We start from the raw sequence: 22,043 nt of genomic DNA on the forward strand, positions 1-22,043 counted from the left end.
CATCTGACTACCAACCTCTGTTGTCCTCCGTGTTAGTTAAGCTGGAGGTGAGGATGGATGCACTTTCCAAAGCATTAACAGCTGTAATGGACACGTTCTTCTCCCACCGTCGCCGGTGCGGACTTGGGGACTGGGCTTTCCTTGGATGGACTGATTTATTATCTGATTTTAAAATATAAAAAAGGAATGCTAAGCTTATTTTATTTATTCATCTATGCTCACTCATATACCCTAGCAATAATACATTAGTATTTTCTTTTCTCTATCCGACTCAGGTCTAGCAATGATGTTCTTTTAAGTCTAAGTGGTAAAGAAAATGAAAAAGAGACCATAAATGAAAAGGAAAATTAATGTAAATGTATTTTTAAAAAATAATATATATACTTACATATGACACAATATACAACAATGAAGCCTCAAGTGGACTTATATACACACTGTATGTCATGCTTTTTATGGCAGATAGCACAACAAATACTACACGTCTTAGTAGCTCTTATTGTTATACACTATTCTCTCCTATTTTATGGATAAATAAAATATTCCTGTAACATTAAATCAATTACTTGGATAAGCAAACAAAAACCTGCCTACTTGCTTATGACACTTCAGATCAAGTCACATGAAAACTGATATTCCTTCTATATTTCCCAGCTTCCCAGCTATACAATGATTAGAATTTAAATAACTTGCCTTTTTCTTCTCTGTTGATTCGCCTCAATGCATTTTCAACCAAATTTTTATTAATGCTTTCTAAATCAGCAGAGCTACACTTTCTACCTTGTTCTTCCTCTTGCTTCAAAAGAGATTAAAAATACAGATTAAGTAATGCTTGAATTGTTAACAAAAACGTAAAATAATATGCAATCAGTATTTTCATTTCAAATAAAAATCAATGCACTTAAAAATGATAAAAGATCCCATACATATATGAATATGCATATTAATAGCTGTTTACATATATACATTATATACTCACATTCATACCCATACTTCTAAACATCAATGTATATTAATAATATATGTATATTAATAGCAATATACATACACATACATTAGTAGCTATACACATTAATATTTGCAAGTATGAAGAGGATACAGAAAATATGACAGATATTTGAGCAGTCTTTATCAAAGAAATGAGTCATGGAAGATTTCAGTATTGTTTACTGTATTGGGCTTTGCATGCTGACGTATAAAAATGAGATAGCTTATAAAGGTGCTGATAAGGTCAAAATTTTCCCATGTAATTCAGTATTTTTCCAAAATAGCTAAGCTCTCAAATTCATGAGGTACAGGCATGGACTGTCCAGTCTTTACTAAATCTGCATATATTTTGAGAAGTGCCCACAACCGTGGCTGGCACAGTTATTTGTTCAATAATTAATTAAACAGTAGGCCTTGGGAGCGCATTATGTTTTCTTATTCCTATACAGTTCTTCTCAGATTCTCTCCCCATATAGAGAAGGGACTCATAAATCTGCATCACTTCATGGTGGTGACTTACTGTAGCAGCAATTGGAAAGGTCCCCCCACAAGGACACCTGAATCTCAGAGGGGAGTGGTAAGGACTGTCCTTTAACAGCCGGCCAGGAGAATCCGAGCTTCCCTCCACACTGAGGACCACTGCTCTCTGCCTTACGGTCCCCCCACCCCCCACGTCTGCCCTCACTCCTACCCCACTTCACTCGCCTGCATAGTAATCTCTTCTGCCTCAAGTCCTCTTTCACCCAACTCATATTTTCCTCTTTCTTCATTTTGTTTGCATATTCACACCCTTTTTGTTTTGTGCAAATATACCAATGTGTCCACTATAGGTGGTTCTCAAAGGTCAGTGGAGACCACAGGGGCAGGCGTGGGGGCCATCTGCAAAGGGGCACACGTAACTTTTTAGGGTGCTGGAGCTTCTATATCTTGATTGTGGTGGTGGTTATATGACTGTATAAAATAATTACCAAAATTCATTACTATGCAGTAAAAACAAATCATTTTTATTGTATGTAAATATATCTCAATAAAGCTGAAGCAAGATATACTGCAGCTGCAGGAAACTAAGACAGGAGGCACTAAAAGTTTTTCAATAGAAAAACGTCAAGTTCAAAAGAGTGACCTAAAATGTCTCAGCTGGCCATACAGGACACCAGCCACCAATTCCAATGCAGGCTTCAGTACTAGCTTCGCCAAAAGATAGGAAATTAACTGGAGGACCAAATTCCAAATATCCCAAAGCAGCCAGTGGTTCAGGTATCCAGTAGATGGATGTTCCCTAAGCTTGATCTTAAAGTACTTACCATTATGTTTGCTTCATTTCCCAAAGCTATCCTGATTCCGACAGGGTCTGCTTCAAAGAAGAGCACAGAAAGGTTCACATTATTCACCTTCTAATTTGATTTGCATGAAGCTGGAGAGACAAATGAGGTTTTGAAAGTCAAAGAAAAAAAACGAAGCTGGAGGTCTCGCGCTGCCTGACTTTAAGGCATATTATGAAGCCACAGTGGTCAAAACAGCATGGTATTGGCATAAAGATAGATATATCGACCAATGGAATCGAATAGAGTGCTCAGATATAGACCCTCTCATCTATGGACATTTGATCTTTGATAAGGCAGTCAAGCCAACTCACCTGGGACAGAGCAGTCTCTTCAATAAATGGTGCCTAGAGAACTGGATATCCATATGCAAAAGAATGAAAAAAGACCCATCTCTCACACCCTATACAAAAGTTAACTCAAAATGGATCAAAGATCTAAACATTAGGTCTAAGACCATAAAACAGATAGAGGAAAATGTTGGGAGATATCTTATGGATCTTACAACTGGAGGTGGTTTTATGGACCTTAAACCTAAAGCAAGAACACTGAAGAAGGAAATAAATAAATGGGAGCTCCTCAAAATTAAACACTTTTGTGCATCAGAGAACTTCATCAAGAAAGTAGAAAGACAGCCTACACAATGGGAGACAATATTTGGAAACGACATATCAGATAAAGGTCTAGTATCCAGAATTTATAAAGAGATTATTCAACTCAACAACAAAAAGACAGCCAACCCAATTACAAAATGGGAAAAAGACTTAAACAGACACCTACCAGAAGAAGAAATACGGATGGCCAAGAGGCACATGAAGAGATGCTCAATGTCCCTGGCCATTAGAGAAATGCAAATCAAAACCACAATGAGATATCATCTCACACCCACCAGAATGGCCATTATCAACAAAACAGAAAATGACAAGTGCTGGAGAGGATGCGGAGAAAGAGGCACACTTATCCACTGTTGGTGGGAATGTCAAAGGGTGCAACCACTGTGGAAGGCAGTTTGGCGGTTCCTCAAAAAGCTGAATATAGAATTGCCATACGACCCAGCAATACCATTGCTGGGTATCTACTCAAAGGACTTAAGGGCAAAGACACAAACGGACATTTGCACACCAATGTTTATAGCAGCGTTATTTACAATTGCAAAGAGATGGAAACAGCCAAAATCTCCATCAGCAGAAGAGTGGCTAAACAAACTGTGGTATATACATACGATGGAATATCATGCAGCTTTAAGACAAGATAAACTTATGAACCATGTAATAACATGGATGGACCTAGAGAATATTATGCTGAGTGAATCCAGCCAAAAACTAAAGGACAAATACTGTATGGTCCCACTGATGTGAACGGACATTCGAGAATAAACTTGAAATATGTCATTGGTAACAGAGTTCAGCAGGAGTTAGAAACAGGGTAAGACAATGGGTAATTGAAGCTGAAGGGATACAGACTGTGCAACAGGACTAGATACAAAAACTCAAAAATGGACAGCACAATAATACCTAATTGTAAAGTAATCATGTTAAAATACTGAATGAAGCTGCATCTGAGCTATAGGGTTTTTTTTGTTTTTGTTTGCTTGTTGGTTTGTTTGTTGTTGTTGTTTTTTACTATTACTACTACTTTTATTTCTTTTCTTTATATTAACATTTTATATCTTTTTCTGTTGTGTTGCTAGTTCCTCTAAACCGATGCAAATGTACTAAGAAACAATGATCATGCATCTATGTGATGATGTTAAGAATTACTGAGTGCATATGTAGAATGGTATGATTTCTAAATGTTGTGTTAATTTCTTTTTTTTTTCTTTCCGTTAATAAAAAAAGAAAGTCAAAGAGCCCAACACTGATGATTGCCTGATAATACAACTCATTCGTTAAAAGAGGCTACTTCCGCTACCTTATAACTAATGATAATCTTTGACAGTTAAAAGACATCTCTAAGAACATATGGTGCACCATAAAATAAATTTTAAATAAACTTAAAACAAGTGATATATATAAAAAAAAAAAAAGACATCTCTATTTACTTATGTGAATCCATTTCATCACCAGAGGTAAGATTCTTTGTGCACTCCAAGGCCACTGCCACCTTTACGCATGCTTGCAGCCTGCCCCTTTCAGGACAGCTCTTATGGCAGGGGGCAGTTTGCTTACAAACTGGTTTTTCAGAGACTTGGAAATCTATTTCCCTACAAGGTGGATGTTATATTTTCATGGTTAGATTCCGGGAAGCCCACAGAAACCTCACTGACCTCTAACAAACCAGAGTAAATATGGTGCTGATGATAACAAAGAGCTCAGTCCCTAATGAGAACAATCTTCTATTACCAAAATTTCTGAGCTAGACTTATCTGAACCCTGGCAAAGTAAATGTACATGATTCAGTAGAGTTATGTCTGAAGTAACAAAAAGAAAATTTTGATTTGAAGAGTGTCTCTGATAACCATCTCTAATAAGTTACAAATTATTTTTTCATTTTTGCTATACTATATTTTTAAGAAGCACTTAAAAAATAAACTTTCCCAAATTGTTACCCTCTTTTCTTGGTGTATTATGCTTAGATCTCTTGGTTTCTTCTAATATCTGTTTGCCGTATTCTGTGATGATCTGAAGATTTAAAGTGGAGAATTAAAATGCCATTTAATTATCATAATTTTTATACCTACAATAATATTTATGGTTGAAAATAGAAATGCCAATTAAAAAAATATATACAATTTAGACAGGCAAAGATTTATGTATATCTAGAAAGATCTGGAAGGATACGCAATTTATAAATGTGACTACCCTTGGAATATAGCATTGTAGGAGGATTAAGGCCAGGGGAAAGAAGTTTTAACTTTATACATATATATATGAATATACTTATACAAAGTTTTAACTTTATATATATATATATATATATATATATATATACTTCTCTTCTGCATCATTTGAATTTTTACAAGCAAGTACAACGTGCACTTGTTTTAAAAAAGATAAAAAACCATTTTACCATACACTTGAAAAAGTTCACATTAATGTAAACACTGACTATAGCACTTTTTACTTGAAACTGTGGTTCTCGTAAGCTTATTTCTTTTACTTGTCATTTAGTTATCTTATATTAAGTGAGGACTTATAACAGTGCTGTAACCAGATGCCTTCCTTGCCCCTCAGTTTACATCCAGTGTGTTCAGCTTACTTCCATTCTTTTACTTGTTATCATTATTATTTGTATTAACTGATATGCTGTAGCATACCTCACTTATTACTTCCTCCCATTATTATACTTGTCTGTATTAGCCAAATGATTTACAACCATGCTACAACCAGATGCTTCCCATGTTCCTCCTTTACAGCCAGATATGTCTATCCCAATTAGAGGCTTGACAGGCCAATTTACAATCCTTAATTTGAATGTTTATTAACCAATCACATATGCCAATGTCTCTAACCCCACCTCCCTTTGTTTAATCTAGTAAAAACTCTAAGTACTTCCAGCTTGGGGAGACAGATTTGAGTGGAGGCTCCTATCTCCATGCCGGGTGAACTTGCACTAAAACTTTTTCTTTTCTCAAAATCCCAATGTCGCGGTATTGACTATGTTGGGCAGCGAGCCCTTGCTCATTATGGTAGTTAGATTCAGTTGTCAACTTGGCCAGGTGAAGACACCTAGTTCTGTTGCTGTGGACATGAGCCAATGGTACGTGAACCTCATCTGTTCCTAATTACATCTGCAGTTGGCTAGGAGGTGGGCCTGCTGCAGTGAATGGTGTTTGACTTAATTGGCTGGTGCTTAAATGAGAGACTCAATGTAGCAAAGCCCAAGCAGCTCAGCCCTTGCCTTTGGAGGTGCAGAAAGAAGTCACCCCGGGGAAAGTTGTTGGAACCCAGGGGTCTGGAGAGAAGGCCAGCAGAGACCATTCTGTGCCTTCCCACGTAAGAAAGAACCTCAGTGGGAAGTTAGCTGCCTTTCCTCTGAAGAAATAACAAAATAAATCCCCTTTTATTAAAAGCCAATTTGTCTCTGGTGTGTTGCATTCCGGCAACTAGCAAACTAGAATGCTCATTAACATCAATCCAACACGAGCTGTACCTCTGGGGGTAAGCATTTCTGGATAAGCCGCGCTAGACTGCCTCTAGACAGGAGTGTTGTAGTTGAAGGGCGATGGGACGGATTCTTTTTAAACATCTGCTTGATTAGATACTGAAGCTCACAGGAATAATGAGATGGCAGTGGACTGATGGACCCTTGACATATTTTGAGGATAAGAGTTTTCCAACTGTTTGCCTGAAACTGAAAAGTAAAATTGAATTGTAAAAGCAGATACAGCAGAAGAAATTAGAAATAAGAAAAACATCAGCTGAACTGAAATGATTTAAATTTTGTAAATTTAGCTGCCACCTAGCTATTTTTCTTCATTGAGGTGCCCTTGAGATGTTATTTACAATCTTACGGAGGTTCAGAAGAAAAAGAAACATGAGTACTAAAAAACTACCCCACCTACAGAAGGTCTTTGGGTATATTATTAGTTGTAGTTAATGTTTTTACAAATACACATTTAAATATATTTTTTTTAATCAAAGTAACACATACATTTAGCTAAAAAAAAAAAAAAAGCTAAATGATACTAACAGGCTTATAAAAAGTATAACATTCTTTTGCTCCTCTCCTCCCCAGACAGCCTCAGGCCACATTCTAGTAACATGTACTCTAGACTTTTCCAGCTTTAAACTTCTACCACCAAATCCTTTTTACCATTCAGGTCACTAAAGTAGCTATTAAAGTTTGACAGCAGAGTGGGATATAATAAAACATAGGAGAATAACATTTAAAAATTTTTCATTGTATAATAAATATATTGCAGTTAGCATTAGAGGTCAAGCTGGGCAATGCTTATTTAAGACATGTTGGCAGTCTGCCTTGAAAATATAAGATCAATGAAAAATACAAATGAAGATGGGGAAAAGGAAAAATCAACATATAACTAAAAGAAAAATTCAGATGGTAAAAAATAGGAGATTGAATCTGCATTGACTCAGGCTTTTAATCATTGTACTAAATTTCTTCAGTTTGTTAAGGTTGGAGAACTCCTCTGCCTTTAAGCAGGGAAGACAGAGCAGATTATGTTCCAAATATTCAGGACAATTTAGTCCTTAGTACTTACTCACTAGGAAAGGAAAAGAACACTGTGATGGTTTAAAACTGTTCTGTACCCCAGAAAAACTATATTCTTTAATCCTGATTCAGTATTGTTTATGGTAGCTACACAGGTAATACAAAAACAGTATTATTGTAATTTGGGTTTATAACTCCTTCCCCCACCCCCCATATGACCTAACAGGGAAATGTGTAAAATAACACTATAAATATATGTTAATGGACAATTACAATAAAATTGGGGAGGGATGGAGATTTATAGGAGTAAAGCATTTGTATACTACTAAAACAAGCTTGCTACTTGTTATCAGTTTAATATGTTCATTGTAATTACAATGGTAATCACTAAGAAAATAACTAAAATACACAGAAAAAAGGATAGAATAAGGGAATTGAAATGATATACTATAAAAAAGCAACTAAATACAAAAAAAGCAGTAAAGTATTTGAGGAACATAGAAGACATACAGAAAAGAAATAGCTAAACAACAGAAGAAAATTCTTTCATCTTATATATTACCTAAGTGTCAATGGATTAAACTCTCCTATTAAAAGAGATTGGCAAATTGAGATGAAAAAGCATGATCCATCTATATGCTGTCTACAAGTGACTCACTTCGGTGCAAAGACACAAAGAGATAGAATATAAAAGGAAAAAGATATCCCATGCAAACAGTAATTAAAAGAAAGCTGAGGTGGCTATATTATTCTCAGACAAGTAGACTGTAAGTAAAAAAAGATTAGAAGAGAAAAAGAAAGATATCATATATTGAGAAAAGGTTCAATTCAGCAAGAAGATATAATTATTATAAATATATATGGTCCTCATAACAAATCCCCAAAACATATGACACAAACACTGACAGACTTGAAGGGAGAAACAGTAATTCTACAATAATAATTGGAGACTTCCATGCACCACTTTCAATAATTGATAGGACATCAAAGTAGAGGATAAATAAGGAAATAGAGTATTTGAATACTATTAACGAAATATACTTAATGTACATATATAGAACATTCCACCTATCAACAGCAGAATATACATTCTTCTCAAGAGCACATAGGACATTTTCCAGGATAGAGTATATGTTAGATCAAAAATCAAATCTTAATGAATTTGAAAATACTGGAATCTTAGAAAATATCTTCTTGAACCACAATGGAGTAAAACCAGAAATCAATAATAGAAGGAAAACTGGAAAACCTACAAATATGTGGAAATCAAACACCACACTCTGAAACAACTAATGGGTCAAAGAAGAAATCATAAGGCAAATTAGGAAATATCTTGAGACAAATGAAAACAAAAATACAACAGACCAAAACCTAAGCAGTACAGCGAAGGTGATACCAGAGGGAAATTTATAGCTCTAAATGTCTGCATTAAAAAGGAAGAAAGATAACAAAACAATAACCTAACTTTGCACCAAGAACTAGAATAAGGGTGTTCTAGTTTGCTAGCTGCCGGAATGCAATATACCAGAAATGGAATGCTTTAAAAGGGAGAATTTAGTAAGTTGCTAGTTTACGGTTCTAAGGCTGAGAAAATGTCCCAATTAAAGCAAGTCTATACAAATGTCCAATCAAAGGCATCCAGGGAAAGACACCTTGGTTCAAGAAGGCCGATTAAGTTCAGGGTTTCTCTCTCAAGTGGAAGGGCACATGGTAAACACAGTCCGAGTTTCTCTCTCATCTGGAAAGGCACATGGTGAACATGGTCAGGGTTCCTTTCTCATCTGGAAGGGCACATGGTGAACATGGCATCATCTGCTAGCTTCTTCTCCTGGCTTCTTGTTTCGTGAAGCTCCCCAGGAGGCATTTTCCTTCTTCATCTCCAAAGGTCGCTGGCTTGTGGACTTTGCTTCTTGTGGCTATATCATTCTGTTCTGCTCTCTCTGAATCTCTTTCATTCTCCAAAATATTTCCTCTTTTATAGGACTTCAGAAATTAATCAAGACCCATCCAAACGGACATGTTGTCACCTAATCCAATTTAACAACCACTCTTGATTGGGTTACATCTCCAGGGAGATGATCTAATTACACATTCAAACATACAATATTGTATAGGGATTGTTCTGCTTTACAAAATAGGATTTTGATTAAAACATGGCTTTTCTAGGGGACATACATCCTTTCAAACCAGCACAAAGAGCAAACTAAATTTAAAGGTAGTAGTAAGAAAGGAAATAGTAAAGATTAGAGCAGAAATAAGTGAAATAGAGAATAGAAAAACAATGAGATACTCACAGTTGTCAGGTAACCAATCTTCAGCCAGAGTGACAGAAAAACAGAGTATATAATTATATAACTAAAATCATGAATGAAAGTAGGGACACTACTACCAACCCAACAGAAATGACTATAAGAAAGTATTATGAACAATTATACACCAACAAATTAGAAAACCTAGATGAAATGAACAAATTCTTACAAGCATAAAAATAGCTAAATTGACACAAGAAGAAACAGAAAAATCTCAACATAGCTATAATAAGTAAATAGAGACTGAACCTGTCATCAAAACCCTCCCAATGAAAAAGTCCAGGACCAGATTGTTTCACTGCTGAATTCTACCAAACATTTAAAAAAGATTTGACAGCAATCCTTCTCAAATTCTGCCAAAAAATAGAGAGGAGGGATTACTCCATAACTCATCCTATGAGGCCAATGCTACCCTGATACCAAAGCCAGAAAAAGACAGCACAAAAAAGGAAAATTCCAGGCCAACATCCTTCATGAATATAGATGCAAAATCCTCAATTAAATACTGGCAACCAATAGGATTATACACCATGACTAAGTGAGATTTAAAACAGGATGCAGGGATGATGGTTCAACCCAAGAAAATGATGCAATGCAATATACCACATTAATAGAATGAAGGAAAAGAACCCGACCATCTCAATAGATGCAGAAAAGCATTTGACAAAATCCAACATCCTTTTATGACAAAAACACTCAGAAAATTATGAAAAGAAGGGAATTTTCTCGACAGATAATGGGCATTTTTGAAAAACCCATAACAAATATCATACTCAATGGCAAAAAATTGAAAGCTTTCCCCCTAAGATAAAAACAAGGCAGGGATGCCCACTGTCACCACTGCTAGTCAACATTGTATTGAAAGTTCTAGCCAGAGCAATTAGACAAGACAAAGAAATAAAAGGCATCCAAATTGGAAATGAAGAAATCAAATTACCCCTATTTGCAAATGGCATGATCCTATATTTAGAAACTCCTAAGGAATCCACAAGAAAGCTATTAGTACTAATAAATGAATTCAACAAGGTTGCTGGATACAAGATAAACACGGAGAAGTCAGCTGGATTCCTATACACCAATAATGAACAATACAAAAAGGAAATGAAGAAAACAGTTCCATTTATAATAGCAATTCAAAGAATAAAAGACCTAAGAATAAATTTATTTAACCAAGGAGGTAAATGACTTGTACATGTAAAACTATAAAACATTACTGAAAGAAATTAAAGACTTAAATAAATGGAAAGACATCCCATATTCATGGATTGGAAGACTTAATACTAGGTTTTCAATTCTGCATAAAGTGATAACAATTTCAATGAAATTCCTATCAAAATTTCAGCAGCCTTTTTTTTCCAGAAATGGAAAAGCTGGTCTTCAAATTCATATGGAATTGCAAAGGGCCCTGAAAAGCCAAAATCATCTTGAAAAAGAACAGAGTTGGAGGACTCACACTTCCTGATTTCAGAACTTACTAGGAAGCGACAGTAATTAAAACAGTGTGGTATTGGCATAAGAATAGACATATAGAGCAAAGAAATTGAATTGAGAATCCAGAGTTAAATCCACATCTATGACCAGTTGATTTTTAAAGAGGGTGCCAAGACCATTCAATGAGGAAAGAACAGTCTCTTCAACAAATGGTACTAGAAAAACTGGAAATCTACATGCAAAAGAATGAATTAAACCCCAACTGCTCATCATAATAATAATATGATTTTTTATTATATTATAAATTATAAAAAATAATTTTAAATTATTTTAAAATAACTTAAAATGGAATAAGGCCTAAATATAAGAGCTAAAACTATAAAACTTTACAAGAAAACATAGGGGTAAGTATAGAGTTACTATATGACCTGGCAATTCCACTTCTAGGACTATAACCATAAGAACTGAAAATAGGAACTTGAACAGGTGTTTGTACACTGATGTGATAGTGTTATTCGCAAGCATTATTCGCAACTGCCAAAGGTAGAAGCAATCCATCAACAGATGAATGGATAAAAATCAGCCATAAAAAGGATGAAGTTTGGATACATGAGACATGGATGAAACTTGAAGGCATTGTACTGAGTAAAATAAGCCAGATGCAAGAGGACAAGATTTGTATGATTTCACTTATATGAAAGACCCAGAACTAGCAGATTCATTAAGATAGAAAGTAGATCACAAGTAACCAAGGCCTGGGGGTGGGGAATGGCAGAAGGATAATTATTCCTTAATTGGTAAAGAGCTTCTGTTCAGGATGATGAAAAAGTGTTGGTAGTGGGTGGCATAAATGGTAGCCCAATATTGTGAATGTAATTAACACTACTGAATTATATACATGGAAGTGGTTAAAATGCAAAATTGTGTTGTCTACATGTTACAACAATAGAAATTTTTAAAAGTGTATAATGTAAATCAAGAAAAAAAATTCTGGGCAGGCCACGGTGGCTCAGCAGGCAAGAATGCTTGCCTGCCATGCCAGAGGACCCGGATTCGATTTCTGGTGCCTGCCCATGTAAAAAAAAAAAAAATTCCATTTACAATTGCAACCAAAAGAATAAAATATTTAGGAATAAATTTAACTAAAGAGACAAAAGACCTATACAAAGAAAACTACAAGAAATTGTTAAAAGAAATCACAGAAGACCTAAATAGATGGAAGGGCATACCGTGTTCATGGATTGGAAGACTAAATATAGTTAAGATGTCAATTCTATCTAAATTGATTTAAAGATTCAATGCAATACCTATTAAAGTCCAAAAACTTACTTTTCAGAAATAGATAACCAAATTTATCTGGAAGTGCAGGGTACCCCAAATAGCTAAAAGTATCCTGAGAAAAAAAAATGAAGTCGGAGGTCTCATGCTACCTGACTTTAAAGCATATTATGAAACTACAGTGGTCAAAACAGCATGGTACTGGCATAAAGATAGATATACTGACCAATGGAATAGAATAGAGTGTTCAGACATAGACCATCTCATCTGTGGACAACTGATCTTTGATAAGGCAGTCAAGCCAACTCATCTGGGACAGAACAGTCTCTTCAGTAAATGGTGCCTAGAGAACTGGATATCCATATGCAAAAGAATAAAAGAGGATCCATATCTCACACCATATACAAAAATTAACTCAAAATGGATCAAAGACCTAAACATTAGATCTAAGACCATAAAACTGTTAGAAGAAAATGTAGGGAAATATCTTATAAATCTTATACTAGGAAGCAGTTTCCTAGACCTTATATCCAAAGCAAGAGCACTGAAGAAAGAGAGAAATGGGAACTCCTCAAAATTAAACACTTTTGCACATCAAAGAACTTCATCAAGAAAGTAAAAAGACAGCCTACACAATGGGAGACAATATTTGGAAATGATATAACAGATAAAGGTCTAGTATCCAGAATTTATAAAGAGATTGTTTAACTCAACAACAAAAGACAGCCAACCCAATTACAAAATGGACAAAAGACTTGAACAGACACTTCTCAGAAGAGGAAATGCAAATGGCCAAAAGGCACATAAAGAGATGCTCAACTTCCCTGGCTATCAGAAAAATGCAAATCAAAACTACAATGAGATATCATCTCACACCCACCAGAATGGCCATTATCAATAAAACAGAAAATGACAAGTGCTGGAGAGGATGCGGAGAAAGAGGCACACTTATCCACTGTTGGTGGGAATGTCAAATGGTACAACCACTGTGGAAGACAGTTTGGTGGTTCCTCAGGAAGCTAAATATAGAATTGCCATATGACCTGGCAATACCATTGCTAGGTATCTACTCAAAGGACATGAGGGCAAGGACACAAACAGACATTTGCACACCAATATTTATAGCAGCATTATTTACAAATGCGAAGAGATGGAAACAGCTAAAATGTCCATCAACAGAAGAGTAGCTAAACAAACTGTGGCATACACATACGATGGAATATTATGCAGCTTTAAGACAGAATAAAGTTATAAAGTATGTAACAACATGGATGGACCTTAAGGACATTATGCTGAGTGAGATCAGCCAGAAACAAAAGGACAAATACTGTATGGTCTCACTGATATGAACTAACATTAGTGAATAAACTTGGAGAATTTCATTGGTAACAGAGACCATCAGAAGATAGAAATAGGGTAAGATATTGGGTAATTGGAGTTGAAGGGATACAGATTGTGCAACAGGACTGAATGTAAAAACTCAGAAATGGATAGCACAATATTAAGTATAATACAATTATGTTAAAACACTGAATGAAGCTGAATGTGAGAATGATAGAGGGAGGAGGGCTGGGGGCACAAATGAAATCAGAAAGAAAGATAGACGATAAAGATTGAGATGGTATAATCTAGGAATGCCTAGAGTATATAATGATAGTGACTAAATGTACAAATTTAAAAAATGTTTTTGCATGAGGAAGAACAAAGGAGTGTCATTACAGCAGGGTGCTGAAAATAGATGGTAATTAATATTTTAAAATTTTAACTTATGTGTGAGACTAAAGCAAGAAATGTTTATTTGGTACAAAATTTATATTTTGACTAGTGCATTTCCTAATAACTTATGTAGATAGCTTAGTTGAACACCATAACTGCATGGACACTTGCACAGGGCATGAGATTTTGTTGGTTTGTCCAGAGTGATGCCCCAATAAATCCCAAAGTGATTTGAACAGTGAATAAAAAAGTATTTGCAAAGTCCCCTTTGGGGACTTCCCCAAGTTGAATCCTTGATATTCTCACAAGCAGTGCAGACAACCAAAGCTACAGGCTGAGCCCCCAGTCTTAGGGTTTGTTCATATGAAACTTAACCCTACAAAGGATAGGTCATGCCTACTTAAAACTAGGCCTAAGAGTCACCCCCAAGAGAACCTCTTTTATTGCTCAGATGTGGCCTGTCTCTCTCCAGCCAACACAATAAGCAAATTCACTGCCCTCCTCCTGTCTACGTGGGACATGACTCCCAGGGGTGTGGACCTTCCTGGCAACGTGGGACAGAAATCCTAGGATGAGCTGAGACTCAGCATCAAGGGATTGAGAAAACCTTCTAGACCAAAAGGGGGAAGAGTGAAATGAGACAAAATAAAGTGTCAATGGTTGAGAGATTCCAAACAGAGTTGAGAGGTTATCCTGGAGGGTATTCTTTTGCATTACATAGATATCACCTTGTTAGTCAAGATGTAATGGAGAGGCTGGAGGGAATTGCCTGAAAATGTAGAGCTATGTTCCGGTAGCCTTGTTTCTTGAAGATGATTGGATAATGATATAGCTGTCACAATGTGACTGTGTGATTGTGAAAACCTTGTGTCTGATGCTCCTTTTATCTACCTTATCAACAGACTAGTAAAACATATGGAATAAAAATAAATAATAGGGGGAACAAATATTAAAATAAATTTAGATTGAAATGCTGGTGATCAATGAAAGGGAGAGGTAAGGGTATAATGGTATGTATGAATTTTTTTCTGTTGTCTTTTCATATCTTTTTCTGATTCAATGCAAATGTTCTAAGAAATGATCACATTGATGAATATGCAACTATATGATGATATTGTGAACTACTGATTATATATGTAGAACAGAAAGATCATAAGTTAAGAATTTTAATATTTTTTAAAAATATTAAAAAATTAATTTTAAAAAGCGTATAATGTAATACAGCAAAATTTATTTTCCCATAATGTACCAGTTAGAGAAGAAATTGACATGATATGCCAGTTTGAATCTGTGGTGGATCCCAGAAAAGCCATGTCCCTGAATCCTCATTCACTATTACTAGCTGGGAGGTTTTTGATTGTTCCCATAGAGATGTGACCCACCCAATTATGGGTAGTAGTTTTTGATTGGATGGCTTCCATGGAGCTGTAAGTCCACCCATTCCTGGTAGGTCTTGATCAATTTACTGGAATCCTTTAAAAGATGAACTATTTTGGAAAAAGGCACCAGAACCACACCAGCCCACGCAGCCAGAAACCTCTGGAGATGAAGAAGGAAAATGCCCCTGGGGGAGCTTCATGAAACAAGAAGCCTGGATGGAAAGCTAGAAGATGTTACTATGTTACCATGTGCCTTTCCAGTTGAGAGAGAAATTCTGAATGTCATCAGCCTTATTGAACCAAGTTATCTTTCCCTGGATGCCTTAGATTGGACATCTCTATAGACTTGCTTTAATTTGGACATTTTCACAGTCAAACTAACAACTTAATATAATTCCCCTTTTCAAAAGTCATTCCATTTCTGGTATATCACATTCCAGTAGCTTGCAAACAAGAACACATGATAGGTGAAATCTAACCACAAAAAGTTAAGTACAGAATTACAGAGACTAAGTTACAGAAATTAAACATTAGTTAATACTAAAAAGTGACTTTAGACAAAGATGACGGCAATGGAAACATAAACTTTTATGATGAATTCATTGTAGGGAAGCAAATTGCCAACTGGAAATTGGCACATTACTTAGGACTTAGTCAGATGTAAGAGACAGCCTGTCTTTTCTGCCTGCATACTATACTTACTGGATGTTTCAGGGTACAGAGTTCATACAGAATGCATCCCAAGGACCAGATGTCACTGAAAACAAAGAAGTAATATAATAAGTATGGTTTATGAATTATCATATGAAAACATATACTTTTTCTAAAACAAAAAAGGAAAAATAATTCCACCTTTAATAAAAATAAACATCACAAGTAATTTCTATTAAATTCCTATTAAAATAAAATAAGGGGGAGGGGTACAAGGGTAGTTTAGTAGTAGAATTCTTGCCTGCTATGCGGGAAACCCGAGTTTTATTCCTGGCCCATGCACTTCCCTCTCAAAACAAACAAACAAGCAAGCAAACAAACAAACAAAAAATTCAATGAATGGTGCTACAATAATGGGATACTCATATGGAAAAAGAATGAAATGTGACCCTGCCCTACAGCATACAAAAAATAAATAAAAAAGTAAAATAGAATATGCAGTAATTTTAACTGTTCTAACACTTGGATAGTAAGGTCAATGTTCCCAATTAAAACTCTCTGATCTGCAATGTAGGGACCACTCCAAGTAAGGGTGGTACAGATACCAGTTCCATATGCTATAAGAGGGAATATTTGTGGACTCAGAATATCATGTTAGTAGAGAGACTTTAGAAGCCACCCCAGGTAGCTTCCACCCAAGCTGTCCTCTGCACAACCCTTCACCTCTGATCACATCTGCTGATGGGCAGTCCTCTGCCTTGGGACACAGAGACCCAAGGGGCCTAAGTGTTCTTCTTATCAGAAGCAAAACATTTCTTCCAGAAACTCTCCCACCCCCAGTGTTAGCACTAAATTCCAAAACAAACAGAAGACAATGACTCATCCTACCACAGAGCAGCTCTATGAAGTCATAAAAGAGTTTTTGAGTTTGCCCATAAACCTACCCTTCTTCATGCTAAGCATTGCTGGGTTTCTCCATCTTTCTCACCACCTACTTGCTGCTCTCCAGACTTTCTCTAATTGATACTGTGTTCATTTTAATGAATGATTTTTATCAACTGTTTCTCCTTAACTTTTAATTTAAAACTACAGAAAAGTTGCAAATGCCCCCATTTCTTACCTAGATTCACCAATCATTAATATCTGCCTCGTTCGCATGTGTGTCCCTCCTCTCTCTGTATATCTGAACCACTTGAGAAAAGGTTGCAGACATCAAATTTCACTCCTAAACACCTGAACATGCATCTACTAAAACAGGGACACTTTTCCTCATAAACACAATTCCATTATCATATCCAAGAGCATCAATCTTTTTTTTTGACACAATGAATTTGCTTTTATTTCGGTACACATCACATTTTAGCATATAGTGGTCCTGAACAGAAAAGTGGGAGAATGCAGCGATTTGTCAGAAAGTCAAGCCCGCCAATTTCTGGGGTCTGCTGTGCACACCCTGTCCTTCCCGAATCCCTGCTGAGGGTCGTGAGGTAGCAGCACCAAAACCAAAGTACGCACCAAATTCAAGGCTCTTTTTGTTCCAGTTGTCAGATTCCAAACTAGACTCAAATGGATTACAAGGAAAACCAAATGAGAGCCCTGTTTAAAACTTCTTCAATTTTTAAAAGCAAAAGCAATTACAAGGAAAGAACACAATTCATTCCGAGGGTTTGTGTGTGCTTACAGGAGTCTTCATGTGGCCTTTCTCCGAGGCTAACCACAAAGGACTCTGAGAGCTGGCAGGTCTGAGTAACCCTGGTGACGGCTCTTTTCACCCTATCAAAACCTGAGCTAAAAAAATGCATCAGCTGATGATGACAGGAGAGGGCGGCAGGGCTGAGGACCCAATTTTCATTTCCCAGGCTGGTGGAGAGTAAAGAAATGTGGTTCCAAAACTAAATGAGGGAGGTCAGAGGCTTTCCAACCTTGCCTGATGGCTTCTGGACAAAGCAAGGAAGTGTCATGGAAAGCAGTGGATGAAGGCAGGGACGTCAGGAGGAGGAAGGAAAAACCAGCACCCCTTGATTGGGGGGTGGGGGTGGATATGGGGAAAGCCCTGAAAGAATTCCTCACCAAAGGCCAATTTCAGAGGGGAGCAGAGTTGGGGGTAGATGGATTACAATCTATTCTTCAGCCAAGGGTGGTAGTGAGAGTGGGGAAGGGGTGATGGCTTGGAATGGGGTAGTCATTTAAGACTTAGAAAAGAAACCTGGGGGGGGGGGGGGTGCAGATGAAGCACCCACAAACACCCAGCAATAGTCCCACAGGCTGCAACCTGAAACCTTCACGTCTAGTCTCATAAGCCACCCCAATCTGGAGGGCTGTTGTAGGGAGAGAAGGAAGGAAGAAGGAAGGGGGAGAAGGCAGAGACCCCAGGCCATGGAATCAGCAGCAAGGTGATTGTGTGATGTGTCTCTTCACAGTTGAGTTAGATGTGCCCCACCAGTGACGATGGGAACCGATTTAAATACACTTTCTTGATCCCAGAAGTTCACCTACATGGACAGTGGTTACACTTGACAGTATGATTTGTTATAGCACAACTTATATATTTCAAATGGACAAAAAATTAGTATCATTTACAGTATCTTAAGATAAAATGCCTTTGAATGGGAGCTTCCTTTCCAGTATTTTGAGGTCTACAAGACGTATCTAGAAAATTTACTACTGTGGAAAATGAAGACTGCTTAAATCGAATGGGGGTGGGGGGAGGGCCTGTGGTTTTTCTTTTTGATTAATTGCTGTAACACTGTCCTTCAGGCGGCTGAGGGAGTTTCATATTTTCTTTAGACATCATTAGGCGCCAAAGCTCTTGCAGGACAACTTTGATGCTATATGAATTCTGCCATTTTGCTAGCACGGATATGGCTCTTGGGTCCACCACTCCATTAGAACTATTAACTCCATTCATATTAATTTTTGTTACAAATCTTACAAAGGCGGGTGCTTCTGGGTATTTAGGTCCACATTCTATTTTAAGGCTGTATATTCGGTTTTCATAAATTGTCCAAGCCCGTGGTGGCTGCCATCTTGTGTCGCTGTCGCTCAAGAGCATCAATCTTAATTCAATAATATTATCTAATGTTAAGTCCATACAGATTTTCCCAAATATCCCAATAGGTCCCTTGATAGCTATTTTGCCCTCATTTCACTGAATTTTACATTTAAAGGAACCTATGTAGTATAGACTCGCATACCCTTTTCAGAAAGCAACTTGGCAGAAGGTAACAAGCCTTGTGGGGATACTACTTCTCGGAATCCATGCCACGAATGGGCTACCAAGCGATGACTGTTTATGCACAAAAAGCAGATCTATCCCAGTACTACAGATGCTATTGAAAACTGGAAACCAACTAATGTCCAAAAAACAGGGGAAAGGCTAAGTAAATTTTGGCAGTTGTGTGAAAAATATTATACAGCCATTTAAAAAAAAAATCTATGAAGATTTTAAATATGTGGGGACATGAATATGATATAAAATGAAAAAAGCAGGACACCAAATTGTACAGGATACATCAACTAGATTCAGTTCAGGGGAGTGAACAGATGGAAAAGGCACTAAAATATTAGTAGTAGTTGTGAAAAAGTAGATGATTTTCCTTTCTTAAACATCTCTTCATTTCTCCTTGCCCACCTATCCCTCAATGGGCACATCTAACTTATATTCAGAAAAAATATTATGTTTTAAATTGTAAGATCTTCATACTCTCTTCCTGCAATCAATGAATCTATCAATTGAGGGCTTATTTATCTGGTCCTGTATATGTTAACTCAATGATGTGATCCAGTCGTTCCCAAATTTTGCTACACAGGAGAATCACTTGGTGATCTTTGAAAAATATTGACGCCTGCCTTCCACTTCCAAACATTCTGATTTAAACGGTATGGGGTACAACTTGGTCTTCAAGAATTATAAAAGCTCTCCAAGAAATTCTAATGGGCAACAACGTCTGGGAACCTCTGATGTAAATCAAATTATTCCAAGAAATGACTATCTTTTTGTCCAGAATTTACATGTAGCACCTCTCAACTCTGTATAAAACAGTTAGAAAACTATGACTTTCATCTAGGAGCCAGGAAATATAGATTCCACGCTACTTTCAGATACAATTTTTAAAAGCCAATATGCTCCATACATCTGCTTTTAAGGTGGCACCAGACTCCAGCACTGTTTGCAGGCTACAATCCCTGACACCAAACAGTCACCCTTTCATCGAAGAAGGATATCACTTACCTTTTATTATTATAGGGCATGTTCTCCCAAATTTCTGGAGGCACATAATAAGGTGTTCCCACATATGTACAAGCAAATGCCATGGGGCTAAAACCATAAAAAGGCACAGAAACATTACAAGGCATTCCTGAACAATAAGTACATTTTGATTACTCTCATTACCATAGAATTGAGCTACATTACTTGGAGAGAAGACGTGCAGATCCAAAATCTCCCAATTTTACTCTTCCATTCTGAGTGAGGAAGACATTCTGCATTTAAAAAGAAGAGCTCAGATTACACCTTTCAGCATTCCAACTTAAGGCAAATACAGAAGCTATCTTTCAGAGTCTGACGATGATGGAGATGAAGGGTGAAAATGCTGATAGCTGAGTCCCTCCGTGGAACACAAAAGGCAAGACACCATCAGCGATACCCCCAACCTTAGGAATTCTAGACTACTGCTTAGAAATCTAATAAATGGGTTTCAGGTTGTATTAGCAGACCCTGATTGCCCAACTGGGAACCTGTGTCAGGAGAGCCCCACATGGCAGGACCAGGTCTTAAGCACTGTGATGATTTAGAGCTGTATGAACCCCAGAAGGCATGTTCTTAAATTTAACCCATTCCTGTAAAGTAGGACCTTTTGATGAGGTTCTTTCAGTTAAGACATGACCCAGGGTGGGTCTTTTTTTTTTATATAATATTTTTATTGAGTATCTTCATGCGCCATACAGTCCATCCAAAGAATACTATCAGTGGCTCATAATATCATCACATAGTTGAGTATTCACGACCATGATCATTTTTAGAACATCTGCATCATTCCAGAAAAAGAAATAAAAAGACCAAAGAAAAAAACTCATATATCCCATACCCTTTACTTCTTCCTTTCATTGACTACTAGTATTTCCATCTACCCAATTTATTTTACTCCCTTTTCCCCCATTATTTATTTGTTTTTATCCATATATTTTTACTTATGTATCCATACCTGGATCAACGGGGCATCAAACACAGGCTTTCACAATCACACAGTCACACTGTTAAAGTTGTATCTATATACCATCATCAATCAAGAATCAAGGCTACTGCTGGAACACAGCCCCTAAGTTTCAGGTACTTCCCTCCAGCCACTCAAATACACTATCAACTAAAAAGGGATATCTATATAATGTGTAAGAATAACCTCCAGGATAACCTCACAACTCTGTTAGAGATCTCTCAGCCACTAAAACTTTATTTTGTCTCATTTCTCTCTTCCCCCTTTTGGTCAGGAAGGCTTTCTCAATTCTACGATGCTGGGTCCCAGCTCATCCCCAGGAGTCATGTCCCACGTTCAGCATGGGTCTTAATCCTCTTACCGGAGTCCTTTATAAAAGAATGAAATTCAGACAAAGAGAGAAGCCATAGAAAAAAGAAGCTGAAATCAACAAAACCTGAAGAGAAGGGAGAGACCAGCAGACACTGCCATGTGCCGCCACAGGACAGAGAAGCTGACGATCGCTGGCAGCCAGTCTCCGGGAAGAAAGTATTGCCTTGATGATGCCTTACATTGGACATTTTTCTCAGCCTCAAAATTGCACCTTGTAAGCTAATAAATTCCCATTGATATAGCCAACACATTTCATGGTATCTGCTTTGA

General features: G+C 36.9%; 1 protein-coding gene and 1 pseudogene across 7 annotated transcripts in view; both read right to left on the reverse strand.

The window, feature by feature from the left end:
- The window catches only part of NEK3 (NIMA related kinase 3), a 30,393-nt gene that overhangs the window by 2,921 nt on the left and 5,429 nt on the right, over window positions 1-22,043 (reverse strand). For 3 of the 6 annotated variants that reach the window (XM_077158153.1, XM_077158151.1, XM_077158154.1), the window contains 8 exons: window positions 20,603-20,670; window positions 20,420-20,506; window positions 16,240-16,294; window positions 6,402-6,602; window positions 4,858-4,930; window positions 2,292-2,341; window positions 694-796; window positions 16-162 (listed from right to left, as the gene is read on the reverse strand). In XM_077158153.1, the coding sequence (XP_077014268.1) occupies window positions 16-162; window positions 694-796; window positions 2,292-2,341; window positions 4,858-4,930; window positions 6,402-6,602; window positions 16,240-16,294; window positions 20,420-20,506; window positions 20,603-20,670 (784 nt within the window). The remainder of the gene's footprint in view (window positions 1-15; window positions 163-693; window positions 797-2,291; window positions 2,342-4,857; window positions 4,931-6,401; window positions 6,603-16,239; window positions 16,295-20,419; window positions 20,507-20,602; window positions 20,671-22,043) is intronic. The other 3 variants (XM_077158152.1, XM_077158156.1, XM_077158155.1) reach the window with 3 other exon arrangements.
- On the reverse strand, window positions 6,545-20,411 carry LOC143681268 (ubiquitin-conjugating enzyme E2 variant 1 pseudogene; annotated as a pseudogene). The gene is made up of 3 exons (XR_013174501.1): window positions 16,912-20,411; window positions 16,240-16,294; window positions 6,545-6,602 (listed from the first exon to the last, which is right to left on the reverse strand). The product of XR_013174501.1 is annotated as a ubiquitin-conjugating enzyme E2 variant 1 pseudogene (transcript).

This window comes from Tamandua tetradactyla, chromosome 4 (assembly GCF_023851605.1).
Source record: "Tamandua tetradactyla isolate mTamTet1 chromosome 4, mTamTet1.pri, whole genome shotgun sequence".
NCBI lineage: Eukaryota > Metazoa > Chordata > Mammalia > Pilosa > Myrmecophagidae > Tamandua > Tamandua tetradactyla.